Source organism: Pholcus phalangioides, unplaced genomic scaffold (genome assembly GCF_987345545.1).
Source record: "Pholcus phalangioides strain wild (caught in Gottingen) unplaced genomic scaffold, Ppha-v1.0 ptg000024l_1, whole genome shotgun sequence".
Classification (NCBI taxonomy): Eukaryota; Metazoa; Arthropoda; class Arachnida; order Araneae; family Pholcidae; genus Pholcus; species Pholcus phalangioides.
In genome coordinates, this window is record NW_028301616.1 from 9,636,198 (window position 1) to 9,653,693 (window position 17,496).

General features: G+C 39.7%; 1 protein-coding gene across 1 annotated transcript; it reads left to right on the plus strand.

Annotated features, from left to right (window-relative positions):
- Nucleotides 1-895: 895 nt before the first annotated feature.
- LOC149068705 (cytoplasmic 60S subunit biogenesis factor ZNF622) lies at nt 896-2,592 on the plus strand. The gene has a single exon (XM_089251056.1). It carries the CDS (start codon nt 1,021-1,023, stop codon nt 2,179-2,181), a length of 1,161 nt encoding a protein of 386 aa, XP_089107182.1. The 5' UTR covers nt 896-1,020; the 3' UTR covers nt 2,182-2,592.
- The last annotated feature ends 14,904 nt before the right edge of the window (nt 2,593-17,496 follow it).

A 17,496-nucleotide genomic window follows, 5' to 3' on the forward strand; every position in this document is an offset into this window, starting at 1 on the left:
GACTTATCAATATATAGGGAGATCAAATCTTACAAGTCAGAACGAGTGGCCCACAGGGCCGCTCTTGCTGCTTTGCCAGTCTGATGGGACGGGACGGGATAGGTGTCCTCAATATGGATAGGGGAGGATAGAAGGTTGGATGTGCCGGAGCGGGGATCCATCGAAAGTATCTCGACGGTGCCCCGGTCGGCCACATTCAGCACGGACCACTCAGCTGAGTAAATGGCTTATATCCCTAGTGGGACAGAACCAGGTCCCTGCATGGTAAAAAAGAAAAATATATATATAGGGAGAGAATATTAGTTTTCAATTGCCCACAAACCACCAGTTCAGGGGATGCTATTAAAAATATTTAGAATTTTTTAAAGGGTAGTTGATGTAAGCATCATGCAAATCCTCCTGCTCCCCTCGTTATCAAATCGGAAACCCTCTTCCCCTGTCATCGATGCTAACGTTATACTTGAATGACCCCTGTTCCAGTGTGAAAATATTTGGCTACATAATTTTCCCGGTAGATAGCAGCACATTCTTTATAATGTGTGTCCATGGGGGAATTTACTTAAAAAAGAAAAAAAATTAGGGAAATTTGTAAAGCCGAGGTTATCGGTACAGTGCGAAAAATTGACCAAAAAATCGTGCGAAAAATTGGCCAATATTTGTCCAAGTAGGAAATTTCCCAGCATTTGTGCGAGATTTCGAGAGTTCATCAAATAAAGAATTTTTTGAAAAAAATAAATTAATGCATTGCAATACTTTTCAATTGTAAAACGCTTGATTTCGGAATGTTTTTCGGAATGCGTGGGAAAAATTTACTCAAAAGGGAAATTTTCGAGGGAAATTCTTCTGGATGGAGGTTACCATCACTATCATCACCGATTCGCTCCTCGACAACATAACTTGAACTTTGTTTTCATATTTTGTGCAACGTGGGTGCGCGTGAGATCTACGGGTTTGTTTTCGAATTTGGCTGAACATTTGCGAATTTATCAATTTCATTTCGAAGTCGGCGCATTGTCCGAAATGTACACGTGCATTTCTTGCAAAGTGATTTTCGCTACGGCCGATTTACAGAGAGATCATTACAAGAGCGAGTGGCACCGCTACAACTTGAAGCGCAAAGTTGCCCAATTGTCTCCAGTGACGAAGGATGATTTCGAGAGGAGAGCTGCGGCCGCAGCCGCCGCCCAAAATGAATCTTCGGTGGATAAAGATGACGGAGCTGTTCCCAAATGTGGGCTGTGCCACAAAACTTTCTTTTCCAAGAACGCCATGATGAACCACTTGAAGTCAAAGAAGCACGTCGAAGCAATGCGTAGAGGCGATTCCGGTGACATCGACAAGGTCACTGGTAGGAAATCAAAGACTAAAAACTTCAACCACCCTTTCCCGACCCCCATTAAAAGCGAAGAACCTAAAGAAGAAGAGGAGGAGCAGCTCGAGGAAGAGGTCGAGTGGGAAGAGGATGATAATGACAGTGATTGGGAGAGCTGTGGCGACGAGGATGAAGCCAACGATGAGGATGACACTAGTTTACCTGCAAATTACTGCCTCTTTTGCTCCTACGATAACGGCTCGCTGGAAGAGAATGTCAAGCACATGACCGAGAAACATTCCTTTTTCATACCGGATATAGAGTACCTCGCAGATTTGAAAGGCCTCGTAGTCTTTCTAGGATATAAAGTTGGCTGCGGCCGTGTCTGTCTGTGGTGCGATAGCAAGTCATACAGGTCTGTAGCGGCCGTCCAGCAGCATATGTTGGATAAAGGGCATTGCAAGCTGAAGCATGAGGGCGAAGCGTTGCTCAGCTACGGAGAGTTTTACGATTATTCCTCTACTTATCCGGATGATTCTGATGAAGAGGCCATCAGTCAGCCGATCGAGGCGGATGAGTACGAGCTTGTCTTACCATCTGGTGCGACTATCGGGCATAGGTCCCTGGCAATATATTACAGGCAGAATTTGAAACCTATCAAGACCGAGACTGGCGGGATGAAATCCATTGGTACCAAGATAATGCAGCATTATAGAGCACTCGGCTGGACTGGTACAAAAGGAGAAGTTGCTGTGAAGAAGGCGAAGGACTTGAGCTTCATGAGGAGATTACAGGCCAAGCAAGCATTGCGGATCGGGATGAAGGCTAACAAGTTCCAACCTCATTTTAGGCCGCAAGTTATGTTCTAGTTGAGAAAAATATTGAAAACCAAATGAACTAGGCTTGTGGGAATCTATGTCTATGAGCGAATTTAAAAGGTGTTATTTCAGTCGAAAAAATATGAAAATATGTGCGGCGTCACTGTTAATCAGTGTTATGTTTTATTACGGCAAGTTGTCAACAGGTGAGTCTCGAGATGACCATTCTGTTTATTAAGATAGTCCATGAAGGAAGTCAAAACTTTATTGGAAATTAACATTATTACATAATTCATGTTGGATTGATTTTATATGGTGCAAATGTTAAGAAAATTTTCTTGTTCAGTTTCAAGCAGTTTTCGCTACTTATAGTTACAGCGATTGCTGTTACTCATAACTTGAAATACCAGTATGTATTGCCTTTAAGAAAAGATTATAAATCTTATATTGTTTGATATTCAATTTGAGTATTCATAATTTTTGTGACAATTCTGGGTGAATTCCCAACATACAGAACACCAGTATATGGCACCTTTTTTGTCTTCTAAATTTGCCAAACATGATTCAACACTACTTGCTAGGATTACTTTACTGCACATCAATTCTGGTCATATATCGCCATAAGCTGGGTGGGAAATGAAGGTGCCATCTATCGGTGGTCATGCCAAGCTCTCTAGATAAAGAACTTGTTCCTGATGTTCTAGCTTTACTTGCCAAGGTTACGGAAAAACTAAAGGATTGCTCAGTAAAAGCACAATCCTATAGCAGTTTGAAAACATGCCGAGAAATATTGTGTTGGTAAAAAAAATCACTGTTTTGTGTAGTTGGAAAACTTGGTGATAAAAAAAAGTAAATATATTGGGAATTGACTGGGTTTTGAGCATTAGTCATTTGGGTGATGCAAATTGATGATTTAAAAGAAACCGTCCCAGCTTTATGTGAGCATTTTGGTAGTTAATAAGGGGTCGCAACTTCACTCAAATCGTGAACAGAAACTTTCAGGCTACCAACGAAAGTGCCTATAAACTGAGTTAATTAAAAAAAAATAAGTTTCCTGGTGCTTGTCCAGGTAGGTACCCAATTTGACGTCTTGTTCTTGCTTTGTACACTCGGTGCATATTAATACTTTAAATTTGAGGTTACTAAATTATGGGGGAAAGAAATCCTGGAGCAGGGCCCCTCTGCTAGTCAATTTATAGTCTTAAAAAATGGTGAGAATCACGTTAGTCCCCCTGTCAGCCTCAGGGAAGGGGGAACCTTCAAGTTCAAATTTTGAATATTAATGTCCTAACATTAACATTGAACGTTTACTGCCACCTATCCACAGAATGGGAAATATAGTTGGTAAAATGGTGGAACGTTTGCTGCCATCTTGTATTTACAAAAAGAAATTAAAACTCATCTGGTAGAGAAATTGGGGCAGGAAACGACTTCAAGGCAAAGCTGAATCTTGGGCCGCTTTGCTTCAAGGAGTAAAATACTTTTCACAGGCCCGTCATTTAGGGAAGGGGGGGGGGGCAAAAAAAAAACCCCACTAAAAATGGCCATTGCAAAATGCACTAAAAATTACATATATATGTACACAAATGTATACATACATACATTGGGTACATGTGCTTTGCACACACCCCCCCATGAAAAAGTTGAAATGAAGGCCCTGATTTTTCACATGAAACTACAAGTGAAAGCCGTATGGCTCCTTGGAGGAATTATAGGAAGTCCAGGTGGACAATGTTTACATCGGTGACATTTGTACGTTGCATGTTTACAGATAATTTTGTAGTGGACAGCCATTTTCTTTTTCTTCCAAACGTATTCTATAGAGTTTCATCTGGTAGTTTGCATCACGTCAACCACTTATATCTAGGGTGACCATACGTCCCGTATTTATCTGAACAGTCCCGGTTTTTCAGTTTTTTTGGCCATTCCGACTTTTTTTTTGCAAAAATGTCCCGGTTTTCACGTATTTTCAACGAAACCAACTTGACTATTCATTCTTCAAATCAACAATTAAAATTATCTTTATAACTCAGAAATTGCATTACGATAATTACGACTGCAAACAAGAATATATTCATCTTAAACATTTGTTTTTCTTTTCTTTTTAATTCACTGAAATTTGAAGTGGCGCTTGTTTTCGCGATTAAACTTATCTTATTTTAGCATAAGTTGATGACTTTGCTTACTTTTTTGGCATCATTTTTGACGATCATTAGCGATGTCCCGCATTTTCCCATATTTCGAAGCTGAATTTCTCGTGTTTTTCTCAAGGAAATGTGGTCAGTCTACTCATACTAATAAAGTCCTTGTCGAAATATTTCAGTTCCTGCTGCCATCTGTCCAGAAATTTGAAAACTTCCTTAATGATTCACGAACTGGAAAAAATAGAATTTATGCTGCTATCTATTATTTAAAGATCAAACGAAAAACTGACAACTAGTACAATTTCTGAACAACAGATGACAGCAAATTCGCGATCAAGGCTATTTAGTCATTGGTCAAAGTAGTCCAAACAGTCGTATGTCTACCACGCACGTGTCTACCAATATGCCGGCCCGCATAATTGGATTTACACATCGAGCTTACTAAAAGTAATTACTTACTTACTAATTAACTTACTAAGTGGTTACTTACTTAGTAATTAATTATAAGCTCGATGGATTTGCAGCCAGAGCTCATGGATGGATTCTCATGATATTGCTGATGCAAACTACCACCACTAAACCAGAACATGACTCCCATTGTCCCAAAGAGGGATATAAGTAAGCTGACCATATTTCCTCTAGAGAAATACGGGAAATTTGGATTTCAAATATGGGAACATACGGGATATCGCCAAGAACAACGCCAAAGTGCACGAAGTTGTCAATTATTGCTGAAATTACGGAAAAATCGCAATGGCGGGAAACGAAGCGTTACTGCAAATTTCAGTAGATTTAAAATGAATTCCACGAAATAAAACGTTCAACAAAACAAAATGGGAGATTAATGTTCTTATTTATAGTTGTATAGTTATCATAATATAATTCACGAGTTGAAAAATAATTTCAATCTTTCGACTTCAATAACGAATAAAAATCCAAGTAGACGTCATGTAAAAAGCGGAAAAACCGGGACACATTTGCCGAAAAAGGGGGACGGCCAGAAAAAGAAAGAAAACAAGGATTTTTCCGGGAAATATGGGACGTATGGTCACCCTAGGGATCACCCGTGCCATCCCGCTTAGCACCTTTCTCGGTGAGCAACATGAATACGACAATATGAGTACGCACGTGTGTTGTGGAAATGAAATGCATGAAGAACTTGAATAGAGGAAAGAGAAATACACATATACACACATTTATATGCATATATACAGTATAACTGCCAGGTCGAGTCGTCTCGCCCTAACCATATTTTAGTGAGCAATGTGGGCTAGGTTTAAATGAGGGGATTATCTTTAGAGAGCCGTAGCTAAGGATCAGCTTCGGTCTTGGTGTTTTGGTTGACTCGCTCTGGCTGTTTATACACTGCTCAAAACAATTAGGGGAGCACATGGTTTTAACAAAATTACGCAAAGATGTATACCGATAAGTAACATAAAATGAATCATCCATAATTTAAAGCCTAGCAGGAAGGAGAAAACTTCATATGCAAATCAAAGTTCATGACGTCAAAAACCAGGAAAAGGAGATAAGGGCAGAAATCGGGATGTTGCAGAAACATCTGTTTTACTGCCGTAACTGTGAAATTCGATTGCGCAGTATTATTTTTTGAGACATGGTGACTTGAGGATGTCTCAACAACGTGATTTACCGGAATCCATGGCATGGCGTGTTATAGGCAGACTGGAATCCGGGCAAACACAACGTAGTGTCGCGGACGCTGTTGGAGTCGCCAGAAGTGTTGTTGCAAGGCTGTGGAATCGATTCCAAGAAACAGGAAATGTTAGACGTCGACCAGGGCAAGGTCGGCCACGCGCCACTACAGCAACTGATGACCGGTATATACGGTTAACAGCCCGTTGAAACAGAACAAAGAATGCTACGCAGCTGCAAAGACGGTTGCTCTTGGCAACAGGACGAAGGGTGTCCAGCCAAACAGTACGTAATCGGCTTCATGAGGGAGGGCTTTATGCACGTAGGCCAATGGTCTGCATTCCGTTGACCCCACGCCACCGTGCGGCCCGAAGAAGATGGGCTGCTCAACATCGAGATTGGGAGCAACATGATTGGAGCCAAGTGCTGTTTACAGACGAGTCCCGATTCAGTCTGGAGTGTGACACCCGACGTGTTCTGGTATGGAGGGACAGGGGCACTCGAAATAACCCCGCATCCAACCAGCTCGTCTGTATGGGGTGGAATCAGCATAGGCGGACGTACGGACCTGCATATCATTCGGAATGGCACTTTGACGGCCCGAAAGTATGCAGACGAGATACTGCGACCTCATGTCATCCCTTACGCTGGAGCCATTGGAGATTCCTTTGTTTTCCAGGATGATAATGCCCGACAGCATAGAGCTCGTCTGGTGGAGAACATGTTTGAAGCTGAAACAATATAGCGTATGGAATGGCCAGCGTGCTCTCCTGACCTGAATCCAATCGAGCATGTTTCGGACGACGCATTGCTGCGCGACCAAGGCCGCCTGTTACTATCCGAGACTTGCAGATTGCACTTCTTGAGGAGTGGAACAGTATTCCCCAAAGTCTGATCGATAACCTCATGTCAAACAGGTGTGCAGCAGTCTTAGCTGTTCGAGGAGACCACACGCCCTATTAAAATTCATGCATCATGTCTAAACAGTACTTTTTTTTTTATCGTTTACATGTAACCAAATTGTTGCCCTAAATCATATTTTCATGTTTCTTCCATATTTTCAAAGAATTAAAGCTTAATTCCAAATTTTTTTACGTCTTTTTTCTGTATTGCGCATTGATACGCGTGTACTATCCATTGTATGCCAATACGTGGCTGTCTCGCACGGTTTTCTTCACTTTTTTGCTTGCTCCCCTAATTGTTTTGAGCAGTGTATTTATACTAAAAAATATATATATATATATAAAATATAAACTATATGTAGTGGTTATTATGAAACCATTCGTGTCCTCCCGCCTAGCACCCTCGCTAAAAAAGCCGAATGAAGGACATTTGTGGTTATCACATTTGTTCTTCCAGAGCTGTGTTTTTGGACTTCTTAATATTATCCTGGAGCAAGCTGGACCGTGGGTAGAATATTGTATTTGCCCTGCTTAGAAGCAACTTGGGTGGTCGTACTCTATGAATTTCTACGACGATGGATCATAGGGTGTAAAAATATTTGGAAAGAAAAAAAAAAAAAACAAGAGATATACAGTATGTCTCACAGTGAAAAAAGTTTTCTCCAGAAAGAAAATAACCCTTGAAACATGAAAAGGAGGACAAAAAGACAAATTTTCTAATACGTAGGAGGACGCTTGAAATGACATCAAAAAGGAGGACATGTCTGGCTAAAGGAGGACGTTTGTTAACCCTATCCCTATGTATAGTATATGCATTGTAATGTTAATTGTGGCTTTTGTTATCAGATGAAGCGCCATGTGTTGGCCATTTTTTGCCCTAAATTTATTTCAAAGATTTTAATAAAACCCCCATGTCGTTTCAAGCATGTTTGTCAATTTTCGTTCCTTCAACGCAAAGTATTTCGTGAATTCTTCAAAGAATTTTGAGCTTTCAAATGTCAATAGACTTTTGTTTCACCATGTGTATATCACCCTTGAGCAAATACCGCATGAGAAAGGTTATTCTCCTCCTCATTAATGCTATCACATACGATCACGAGATTTCTTCCAATTTACCGTGTGAACAACGATCTTCCGTAAATTGCTTTGATATCTAACGAACTTTATAAGTAGCTCAAATGAAAGTTATAAAATTCTAGAAACTTACTAATATGCTCATTAATGGAATTAACTTTTGTGTGGGTTTTATAAGCTAGAGATTTTTTTTAAAGATAAATATCTCTCTTATTTTAGATAAGAATCTGATATTTTCTCACGGAACGTTTGCATAAGTTTTTTTAACGAAAGAAAAGCAATTACTTAAGAAAAATAGTACTGTATAAGCCTTAATATTTATTCTATTTTTGAACCGATTAGCGGGAGGATTGGGTATCACACGATATTTCTTCAAGTTCTAATCCGTTCCTTTATCAAACATTGAACATGGCGAATTTGCGGTGGTGAGACAGAACCATTACTGATTCAAGGATCTTATCATGATGAGTCTTCTTGCGAAAAAGCAACGATTTATCTTGATTTAGTGAATTATCTACGTTTTGGCGTATTGTTTACCTATACCAAATAAATAAATTGGGGAAAACATTTGTAGACCAACAAGAGTAATAAAATAAATAAAGGAAAATAATTTGCTGACTGGAAAAAAAAAGAATTTGCGGACCGGTAAAAAATAAATAAATTGGAGCGATAATTTACGAACTGGCAAAATATAAATACCGAAAATAGGAGAAATAATATGTGGACCGGTGAAAGAAGTTGGACAAGTTCATAAACCGGACGAAATGGTAGAAATAATTTTGCAAACCTTCAAAAAATAAATACCGAAAAATGGGAGAAATTATTTGGGGAGCTTCAAAAAATAAATGTAAATGAACTGAACTGAACCTTTAATGATTTGCACAATCGTGCCTATCAGTACACCAGTGGATGGCAAGTACAAATATTAGTGATTAAATTATTAGAGATACACACACAAGACAGAAACAGATGCATAAGGTTTGGACACAAAAATATATATGCATAATATAGTCTCGAATCCAGATAAATAGATTGAAAAATAAATAAATAAAATGTTACCTGGGCGCATGGGCAGGGATGGGGAGCAAACGGAAGCAGAAAGGGGAAGGGAGTCAAAACTACTGCCCCAAGAAAAATACAATTTTTGATATATCCTCGATAAATCAGAAAAAATGTAGACACATAGAAGGAGAGGGGTTGCTAAAAATGAGATAAAAGTTTGATCGGGAATAGATATGGCCAGTGCCGTCTTAACGCATGGGCCCACCCGGGCACGGCCCGGGGGCCTCAAGAGAAGAGGGGCCCCACAAAAATGAGATCTGGTTGAAATTTTATAGAATTTACCAGGTGGGACCTCAGAAAAATCACTTGGTCCAGGGGCCCGTGATGTTCTTAAGACGGCCGTGGATATGGCGAAGGTATTTAGAGATATGTGAGTATGTCTTTGAAGGGCAAAGAATGTGCATTCCATAAGCAGGTGAAAAAGATCATTATAGCTATTGAGTTGATTGCAATACTGACAAGGTTCATCAGGGTTAAACTTGTGCAATATACTTTTGTTAGTATAAAGTAAAGTAAATGTAAATAAATATGGCAAATAATTTGCTGACCGGCAAAATATGAATAAATGAAAGATATAATTTGCGGACAGGCAAAAAAATTTATAAATGGAGAAATGATTTTTACAGACCAGTGAAATAGAAATATCGAAAATAGGAGAAATAATTTGCTGACTGGCAAAAAATAAATAAATGGTAGAAATCATTTTTACGGACTGGCGAAATGTCAATAGGAGAATAGGATTCGCAGACCTGTTAGCCGCCGGGAAGTAGAAATGAAAACTAACATAGAGACGATATAATATTCAAAATTGTGTATAAGACTGTTGAAAGAAAAGTTGCTGTAGGACATAAGTGACAAGATTTTCGTTGCTATCGCTAAATCGAGGAAAGTTTCTTCTGACAAAATTCTGGTTTTCGGTACGAATAATTTTCTTTTAAACCAGGGATCCACAACCTCCGGCCCGCGAGCCAAATGTGGCCGCGAAGAAGTTCCATCCGGCGAGCGAAAGAGGTTCTATTAGAAAAGTATCACACATATTCAATACGATAAATAGCTGGGCTGACCATATTACTTTCATAAAAATACGAGAAATCAAGATTACGCAAATTATCGCCAAAACATTGTCAAATGTAAGTAAAGTGATCATTACAGTAAAAAAGAATGTAAAAAAAGAATTACAGCTGTTCTAATGACTACCGAATGAAATTTCAAAATCAATTTAAGGGGAATTGATACATTTAACATGGTGGAAAAAACTATGTTCTTATAGAAATATCATTAAAAATAGTATTTATCCTATTATTTATTTCAAAGTATTTATACATGTTCTTGATTGCATGTGTTGTCAAAAAGTCGTACTCATCTTGGATACTTAATTTTTTGCAAATTTAAAAAAAATGCATTAAAAACAGCTTGCGTGCGTGATAAAATACGATGGCATCAATGCAACCGAACCAAAATTGATTCAAAATAAACTGAAGAGCCAAAAAAACTGGTACAGGCATGCGTATGCATTGGAACCAATCAGAGTACGGCGCTGCGGTCGGCAGCGCCTATATAACACAACAAGTGTCTGGCAAAGTTGTTAGATCGGTTACTGCTGCTACAATGGCAGGTTATCGAGATTTAAGTGAGTTTGAACGTGGTGTTATAGTCGGCGCACGAGAGATGGGACATAGCATCTCCGAGGTAGCGATGAAATTTGGATTTTCACGTACGACCATTTCACGAGTGTACCGTGAATATCGGGAATCCGGTAAAAAATTAAATCTACGACATCGCTGCGGCCGGAAAAACATCATGCAAGAACGGGACTGACGAGAATCATTAAACGTGACAGACGTGCAACCCTTCCGCAAATTGCTGCAGATTTCAATGCTGGGCCATCAACAAGTGTCAGCGTGCGAACCATTCAACGAAACATCATCGATATGGGCTTTCGGGGCCGAAGGCCCACTCGTGTACCCTTGATGACTGCACGACACAAAGCTTTACGCCTCGCCTGGACCCGACAACACCGACATTGGACTGTTGAGGACTGGAAACACGTTGCCTGGTCTGACGAATCTCGGTTCCAATTGCTTCGAGCTGATGGACGTGTACGGGTATGGAGACAACCTCATGAATCCGTGGACCCTACACGTCAACAGTGGACTGTTCAAGCTGGTGGAGGCTCTGTGATGGTATGGGGCGTGTGCAGTTGGCGTGATATGGGACCCCTGATACGTCTAGATACGACTCTGACAGGTGACAGGTATGTAAGCATCCTGTCTGATCACCTGCACCCATTCATGTCCATTGTGCATTCCGACGGACTTGGACAATGCGACACCCCACACGTCCAGAATTGCTACAAAGTGGCTCCAGGAACACTCTTCTGACTTTAGACACTTCCGCTGGCCACCAAATCCCCAGACATGAACATTATTGAACATATCTGGGATGCCTTGCAACGTGCTGTTCAGAAGAGATCTCCACCCCCTCTTACTCCTACGGATTAATTGGCAGCCCTGCAGGATTCATGGTGTCAATTACCTCCAGCACTACTTCAGACATTAGTCGAGTCTATGCCACGTCGTGTTGCGGCACTTCTGCGGGCTCGCGGGGGCCCTACACGATATTAGGCAGGTGTAACAGTTTTTTTGGCTCTTCAGTGTATATTTCATGGAAATTATTTTAATTCTTGATCTCAAAAATATAAGTAAGCCTCGTTGAAAATAAGGGGAAAAACGGGACAGTTTAATAAAAAGTTGGCACAGGTCATATGGTCACCAGAAATATATATGCATCCAATGTTTCTGGCCCGCGAGCTGCAGAAATACCGCATATCTGACCCCGCGGGTTGAAAAGGTTGTGCACCCTCGGTTCTAAGCGATTCACCAATGCTGATGGTTCCCATCATCAGGAGGTGTCGAAGCTGCATTACTAAATGACTCTTTCAGTCTACTTCTTGTAAGAAAGTTTTTTTTTTTTGAAAGGTTAAAAACTGAGGCAAAAATCACGTAGAAGATGCATACAAAACTCCCTGTTTTCACCCTAGCGATCATAAGACTCTTAGATGTAACCCTAAAGCGACACGACATACCGTATGAGAATCATTTATACACGTCATGTTAATAAAAATTCCAAAAACCCACTCACAAAAAAATTTCTGTATTTTAGAAAATGAAAGTTCTTCAGATGGTAGAAAAGATAAAATATGAGATCTTATAAAAGGAATCTTTCGAAGAATTTATTTTTAACAAATTTTTCCTCCCTTAAAAAATACAAAACTTTTACGACAATTTTTTTTTTTTGGTGTGTTCTTGGAATTTTTAAAGTTCATTATCATGAATTCAGTTTTGAGAACTTCTTACGTGAAGACCCTCGAGGAATTTTGAAATAAATGAGAGAAAAATCGCTTTTTAAAACTCTCCTGAAGAGAAAACCGTAAATCTTTTGGAAATACTTCAGGGTAGTTATTTATAGCTCAGAGCATGTATTTTACATTTAATCATGACATGCAATTTGTTTCGTATATAATTTCAGTTTTACTTCAATTGGAATTCTGAAAATGGATACAGTCGAGTCGGTCCCGCTTATAACTTTCCCCACTTAGAACGTTTTCCCGCTTAGTACGACTTATTTTAGGGGTCTCAACTCGTAATTCTCATGAAGATATCTTGTTTAAAGCGTTTATCCGCTTGCAGAATTTTTTTTTTTAATGATGGTTTTTTGAAAAAACGTTATAAGCGGGATCCACTGTAGTACATACACTCTTGTCGAAAAGTTAGGCTTGAAGTGTTGAGACTGAAGACTTAAAATGAGAGAAAAACATTTAGAAGGGGACATGCAAATGTTAAGACACCTTGCGGCCAAACAATATATATACACTCATTGCCATAAAAATTTGCGCACCAAGAAATAATTGTGGGATCGAAACGAAAGTTGGCCTGAAGGTACATGTCGGGCAGATATGCAAATGATTAGAAGATTTACTTAGAAATGCAGCGTGATTGCGCATTGCGTAATGCCACTAGAGGGCGTTGAACTTCGTTCTCCTTGGAGTATAAAACAGGTAAGCAGAGCTTGCTGGAGTGTATTTAATCGTTTGCAAAGGAAATGCTGAAGTAGACATGCCGTTACGCCGCCGTCGAAGACCATATGAGCAGTTGTCAGAGTTCGATAGGGGAAGAATCATCGGGATGATGGAAGCTGGGTTGTCAGCTCGGCGAGTAGCTCGTCAACTAGGCCGTTCTGATTTTACTGTGAGGAGGTGTTGGGACCAGTGGACAGAAGAGACGTCATTTACACGGCGACCAGGTTCAGGACGCCCTCGACAGACCAGTCGTCGAGAAGACCGTCACATCATCCGAAACGCACGCGTAGAGCCAACTGCCTCATTGGCCGCTATCCAGACACAGGCAACAGCTTCACTACGGGCCCCTGTGTCTTCCCGAACCATCGCCAGGCGCCTGGCTGAAGGACATCTGGTATCGCGGCGCCCATTACGTGTGCTGCCAATGACACCCACCCACCAACGCCTCCGTTTGGAGTGGTGTCGAGCACGACGGGATTGGACTGCAACGGAATGGAACCAGGTCGTCTTCAGCGACGTATCGAGATTCAACTTGAGCAGTGATGACAATCGTGTTCGTGTGTGGAGGCCCCGTGGTGAACGCTTCAATGCTGCCTTCGCTTTACAGCGACACACCGCTCCCACAGCTGGTGTCATGGTATGGGGTGCCATTGCTTACGATACACGGTCACCCCTAATATTGATCCATGGCACAATGACAGCCCAGCGGTACGTCCATAACATCCTTCAGCCACATGTGTTGCCACTCATGGCAGGGCTCCCAGGAGCCATTTTTTCAACAAGACAATGCTAGGCCACACACAGCAAGGATGTCACAAGACTGCCTCCGCCACATTACCACCCTTCCCTGGCCTGCTCTATACCCAGATTTGTCACCAATCGAGCATATCTGGGATCATTTGGGACGGCAAGTTGGACACCCTACGAGGTTGGTAGAACTAGAGGCGCATTTACAGCAACGGTGGAACGAGATGTCTCAGGACATCATACGGAACTTGTATGCCTCAATGCCCGCTCGTATCGCATCGTGCATTCGCGCTAGAGGGGGTCCAACAGAGTACTAAAACTTCTGTTCATCTGTACTTTTTTCTGCAATAAATGATCCTTTTTCTTGGATTTTCTAATCACTTACTTATATCAACGTAGTACTTACATGTGTAAAATTTCGTTTCATTTTGACGACTTCTTCTGGGTGCGCAAATTTTTATGGCAATGAGTGTATATATATATATTCCATGAAGCCCCGGAGGGCCAACATGGCATAATGTTGTATCTAGATTCACACATTTTGTGTCTTAATGGGTGGGCCCAACGTGGCCCAAAGTTTCGAGTTGAAGGGGGGGGGGCTATATATTATTGGAGAATTTTATTTATTCGGAGATTATATATATATTTTTTGCCATTAAATACGAATTTTCATTGGTTCTGAGGCATGGTTTTTACATTAAATGTGAATTTTCATTTATTCTGACATTTTTTTCTATTCAATGTGAATTTTCAATAATTCTGATTTTTTCCCCATGGAATATGAATTGCGTTGATTCTGAAATTACTTTTTCATTGAATATGAATTTCGCTAACTCAGAAAATATTTCTTTCAATAACTCTTTTTGTCAGCACATTTCTATAAATTCTATAACTGTATAAGCGTTTTCGTCCGTGGGCCACCGTAAAAAGCTTCGAAGGCCACATGTGACAAGCGGGCCATGCGAATAGGAGATGATGCCGATATGAACAAAAGAGTTTACATTCGCTTATAACGAGAACTCTTTCATAACGACAATTTTTTTTCTCATAAATTATGAGCTCCCGTTAATGTACCTTAAATTCTTGGAAGCTTTTAGAATTATCTAAGATGCCATGATTTCTGTGAAATTCAAAAGTATTTTAACGAGGAAAAAGTATTTTCTTACGTTCGATAGAGAGGACCCTATAGCAATTTTCACAAAGGGAAGTTTATTTAACCGAGTCTTATCTTTTCTTCCAAGTGGGTTATAGGAGGTTTCCAACAGCACCATACATCTTCTGAGGTTTCCCAACTGTCTTGTCTCGATCGCGGAGTAAAAGATCAATTGTCCCACGCGGCACAAGAGCCACGGTTAACCCGAGAACATGATTTTCAGCTTAGCCAGATATATTTTCTTTCTTGGTATCCTATCCTTGGAACTTTAGAGATTCTGTTTGTCTTTCTTTGTATACGTGTATATAATCTTCCTTTATCTCTTTATAGTTTCCAATATTTCATAGCTATAGACATACGATAAGAGAAAATGTCATTCATCAAGGTAAGATGGTAATTATGAGCTTAAGGACCGGAATTTGAAGAAAATTTGAGTGTAAACGGTCCTTTCGCACCTGTATTACGCTCTCATCTTATTTTCAGTGGACACGAGAGAATTTATTTCTAAAATTTTCCTCAGAAGATGTCAAACTCATATATAGACGAAACGTTTAGAGTAGAAATTATCTTTGCGCCACGGCTCTTCAGCCAGTAATGTTCGTTTCACTTTGACGCCGGCCGTGAAAATAAACATTCCTCTAGCATTAATCAATTCCGGCATTATGACATTTATTAAACAATTGATAACCGATTCCGACATTATGAATTCAATTCCTGTCAGACTAGACACGGCATGCTCTTTGTCACTTCCGGGATATCAGCCCTTTACCCTTGTGGCTGGGAAACAATTCAATACCTAGCACTTTCAATTTCAAGGAACAAATGTGAACTGGTCATCTCTTCAGGAAAAAATCTCTCCACAGCGCACAGTTGGGAGAAAACCTGTCAAAATACATTCGGGAAAATAACCGCCCAATTTCAGTGTTGCTAATAAATAGAATAGCTTACTTCCGGGGTCGGGAATTCTAACACAATTGATAAGTTTAAAAAGAAGCATGGTATAGTGGGATAAATAGAGAAGCTATATCCATACTTGGATAAGACAACCATAATATTTTTTATGGGCATAATATAGTATTAATTATTAGTTTTTTTCCCTTTCGTGATATGCTTTTTATGCTTTCGTGATAAGCATTTCGTGTATGCTTTTATATTGGGTTGCTGTATTTTGGTTATACAGTCAACGCCGCTTATTACAATCACGGGTAATGCTATCATTCGGATATTGTTATGACTTTTGCAAAGAACAAACAATATCATAACATAGGAAAAAAATTCGTTTATAGTTATCGGGACTTCGGTTAATGTCATAATTTTTCTTCGTCGAAATTTTTCTTGCGCATTTAGAAGCTGAGATTTAACTAAATTAATTTTTCCCCCGTATGTTATCGTTATCAGCCTACAAGACTATGTAGGGGGAGCTAGAAAGTGTATTTTCCTCCCCTCCCCCCGTTCTTGGTCGACAAATATTTCCGTACTTGATGTCATAATTGGTCCGTAGTACTAGTTGTGAATTTGGATTTTATTTTGCAATGGCCATCCTATCAAAAAAAAAAGAAAAATGTTTCCTTTTAGTTCTTAATCAGTTTCTTTCAGTTGACCAGATTCAATTTTCAAAATTCAATTCAAATTTATTTTTCCGAGAGTCTTTCTCAAGGCATCTATGAAACTTATTGTACATTAAAAGTAATATCGCGTAATTCGTGATATACATTAGACTGATCTATTTTAACGCCTCACAATGACTGAATAAAAGAAATGTAGGATTTTAACTTGAAGGAAACGGAAAGTCCAGTTTCAGAATAATAATAATTATAAAAAATTGAATTATTAAGCATTTTGCAACCAGTTGTGCAGAAAAGAAAAACAGAGTTGTCCCGTTTTATCAATATCTGCTTACCATACGTTCATTCGACCAAACGGAATGTATGGTCCCTATGCTTGCAAATGAGACTTTTTTCGGATATAGTTATTTTCATTCAGTCATTTGCTATCAGAAACCCCGAATCCTGATGTGATCACTTTAAGCGGCGTTAGCTGTTTTTGACATTTTTTACGGTCACCTTTTTTCAGCCACGTCGATGAGCAATTTGTCTGGTATGGCACATTGCCACACATTCCACCTTTGATTCAAATGAAGAGTGAAAATTCAAATGAATTCTCTGAAAAACGGGGAACAAATAGCATTTTTGTAAAAAAAAAAAAAAAAAAATCGAGACAGCCCAAAATATTGGAATGTCCCGTAAAGCACGGGGCATATTTTTACCCTACTCTAAGATGATATGATAAACTGGAATCATGCATGCTTAGTATAGGGGGTGCACAACGTCCGGCCAGCTGACCAAATGCTTCAGTCAAGAGGTTATATACGGCTATATAACTTCTGGTAGAAACGTATCGATAAAATAATACGGTCGTATTAATAAAGGGAAATCGACAGTATCCTAGGCTGACCATATTTTTTTCATAAAAATTCCGGGAATTCGGTATCCATACTGGATATCTTTAATTATCGCAAAATATTTTCAAGTGCAAGTAAAGTTGTGAATTATC

What these genes read in the sequence shown, in the direction of transcription:
- LOC149068705 (XM_089251056.1), top strand. Translation starts at nt 1,021, where the DNA reads ATGTACACGTGCATTTCTTGCAAAGTGATTTTCGCTACGGCCGATTTA.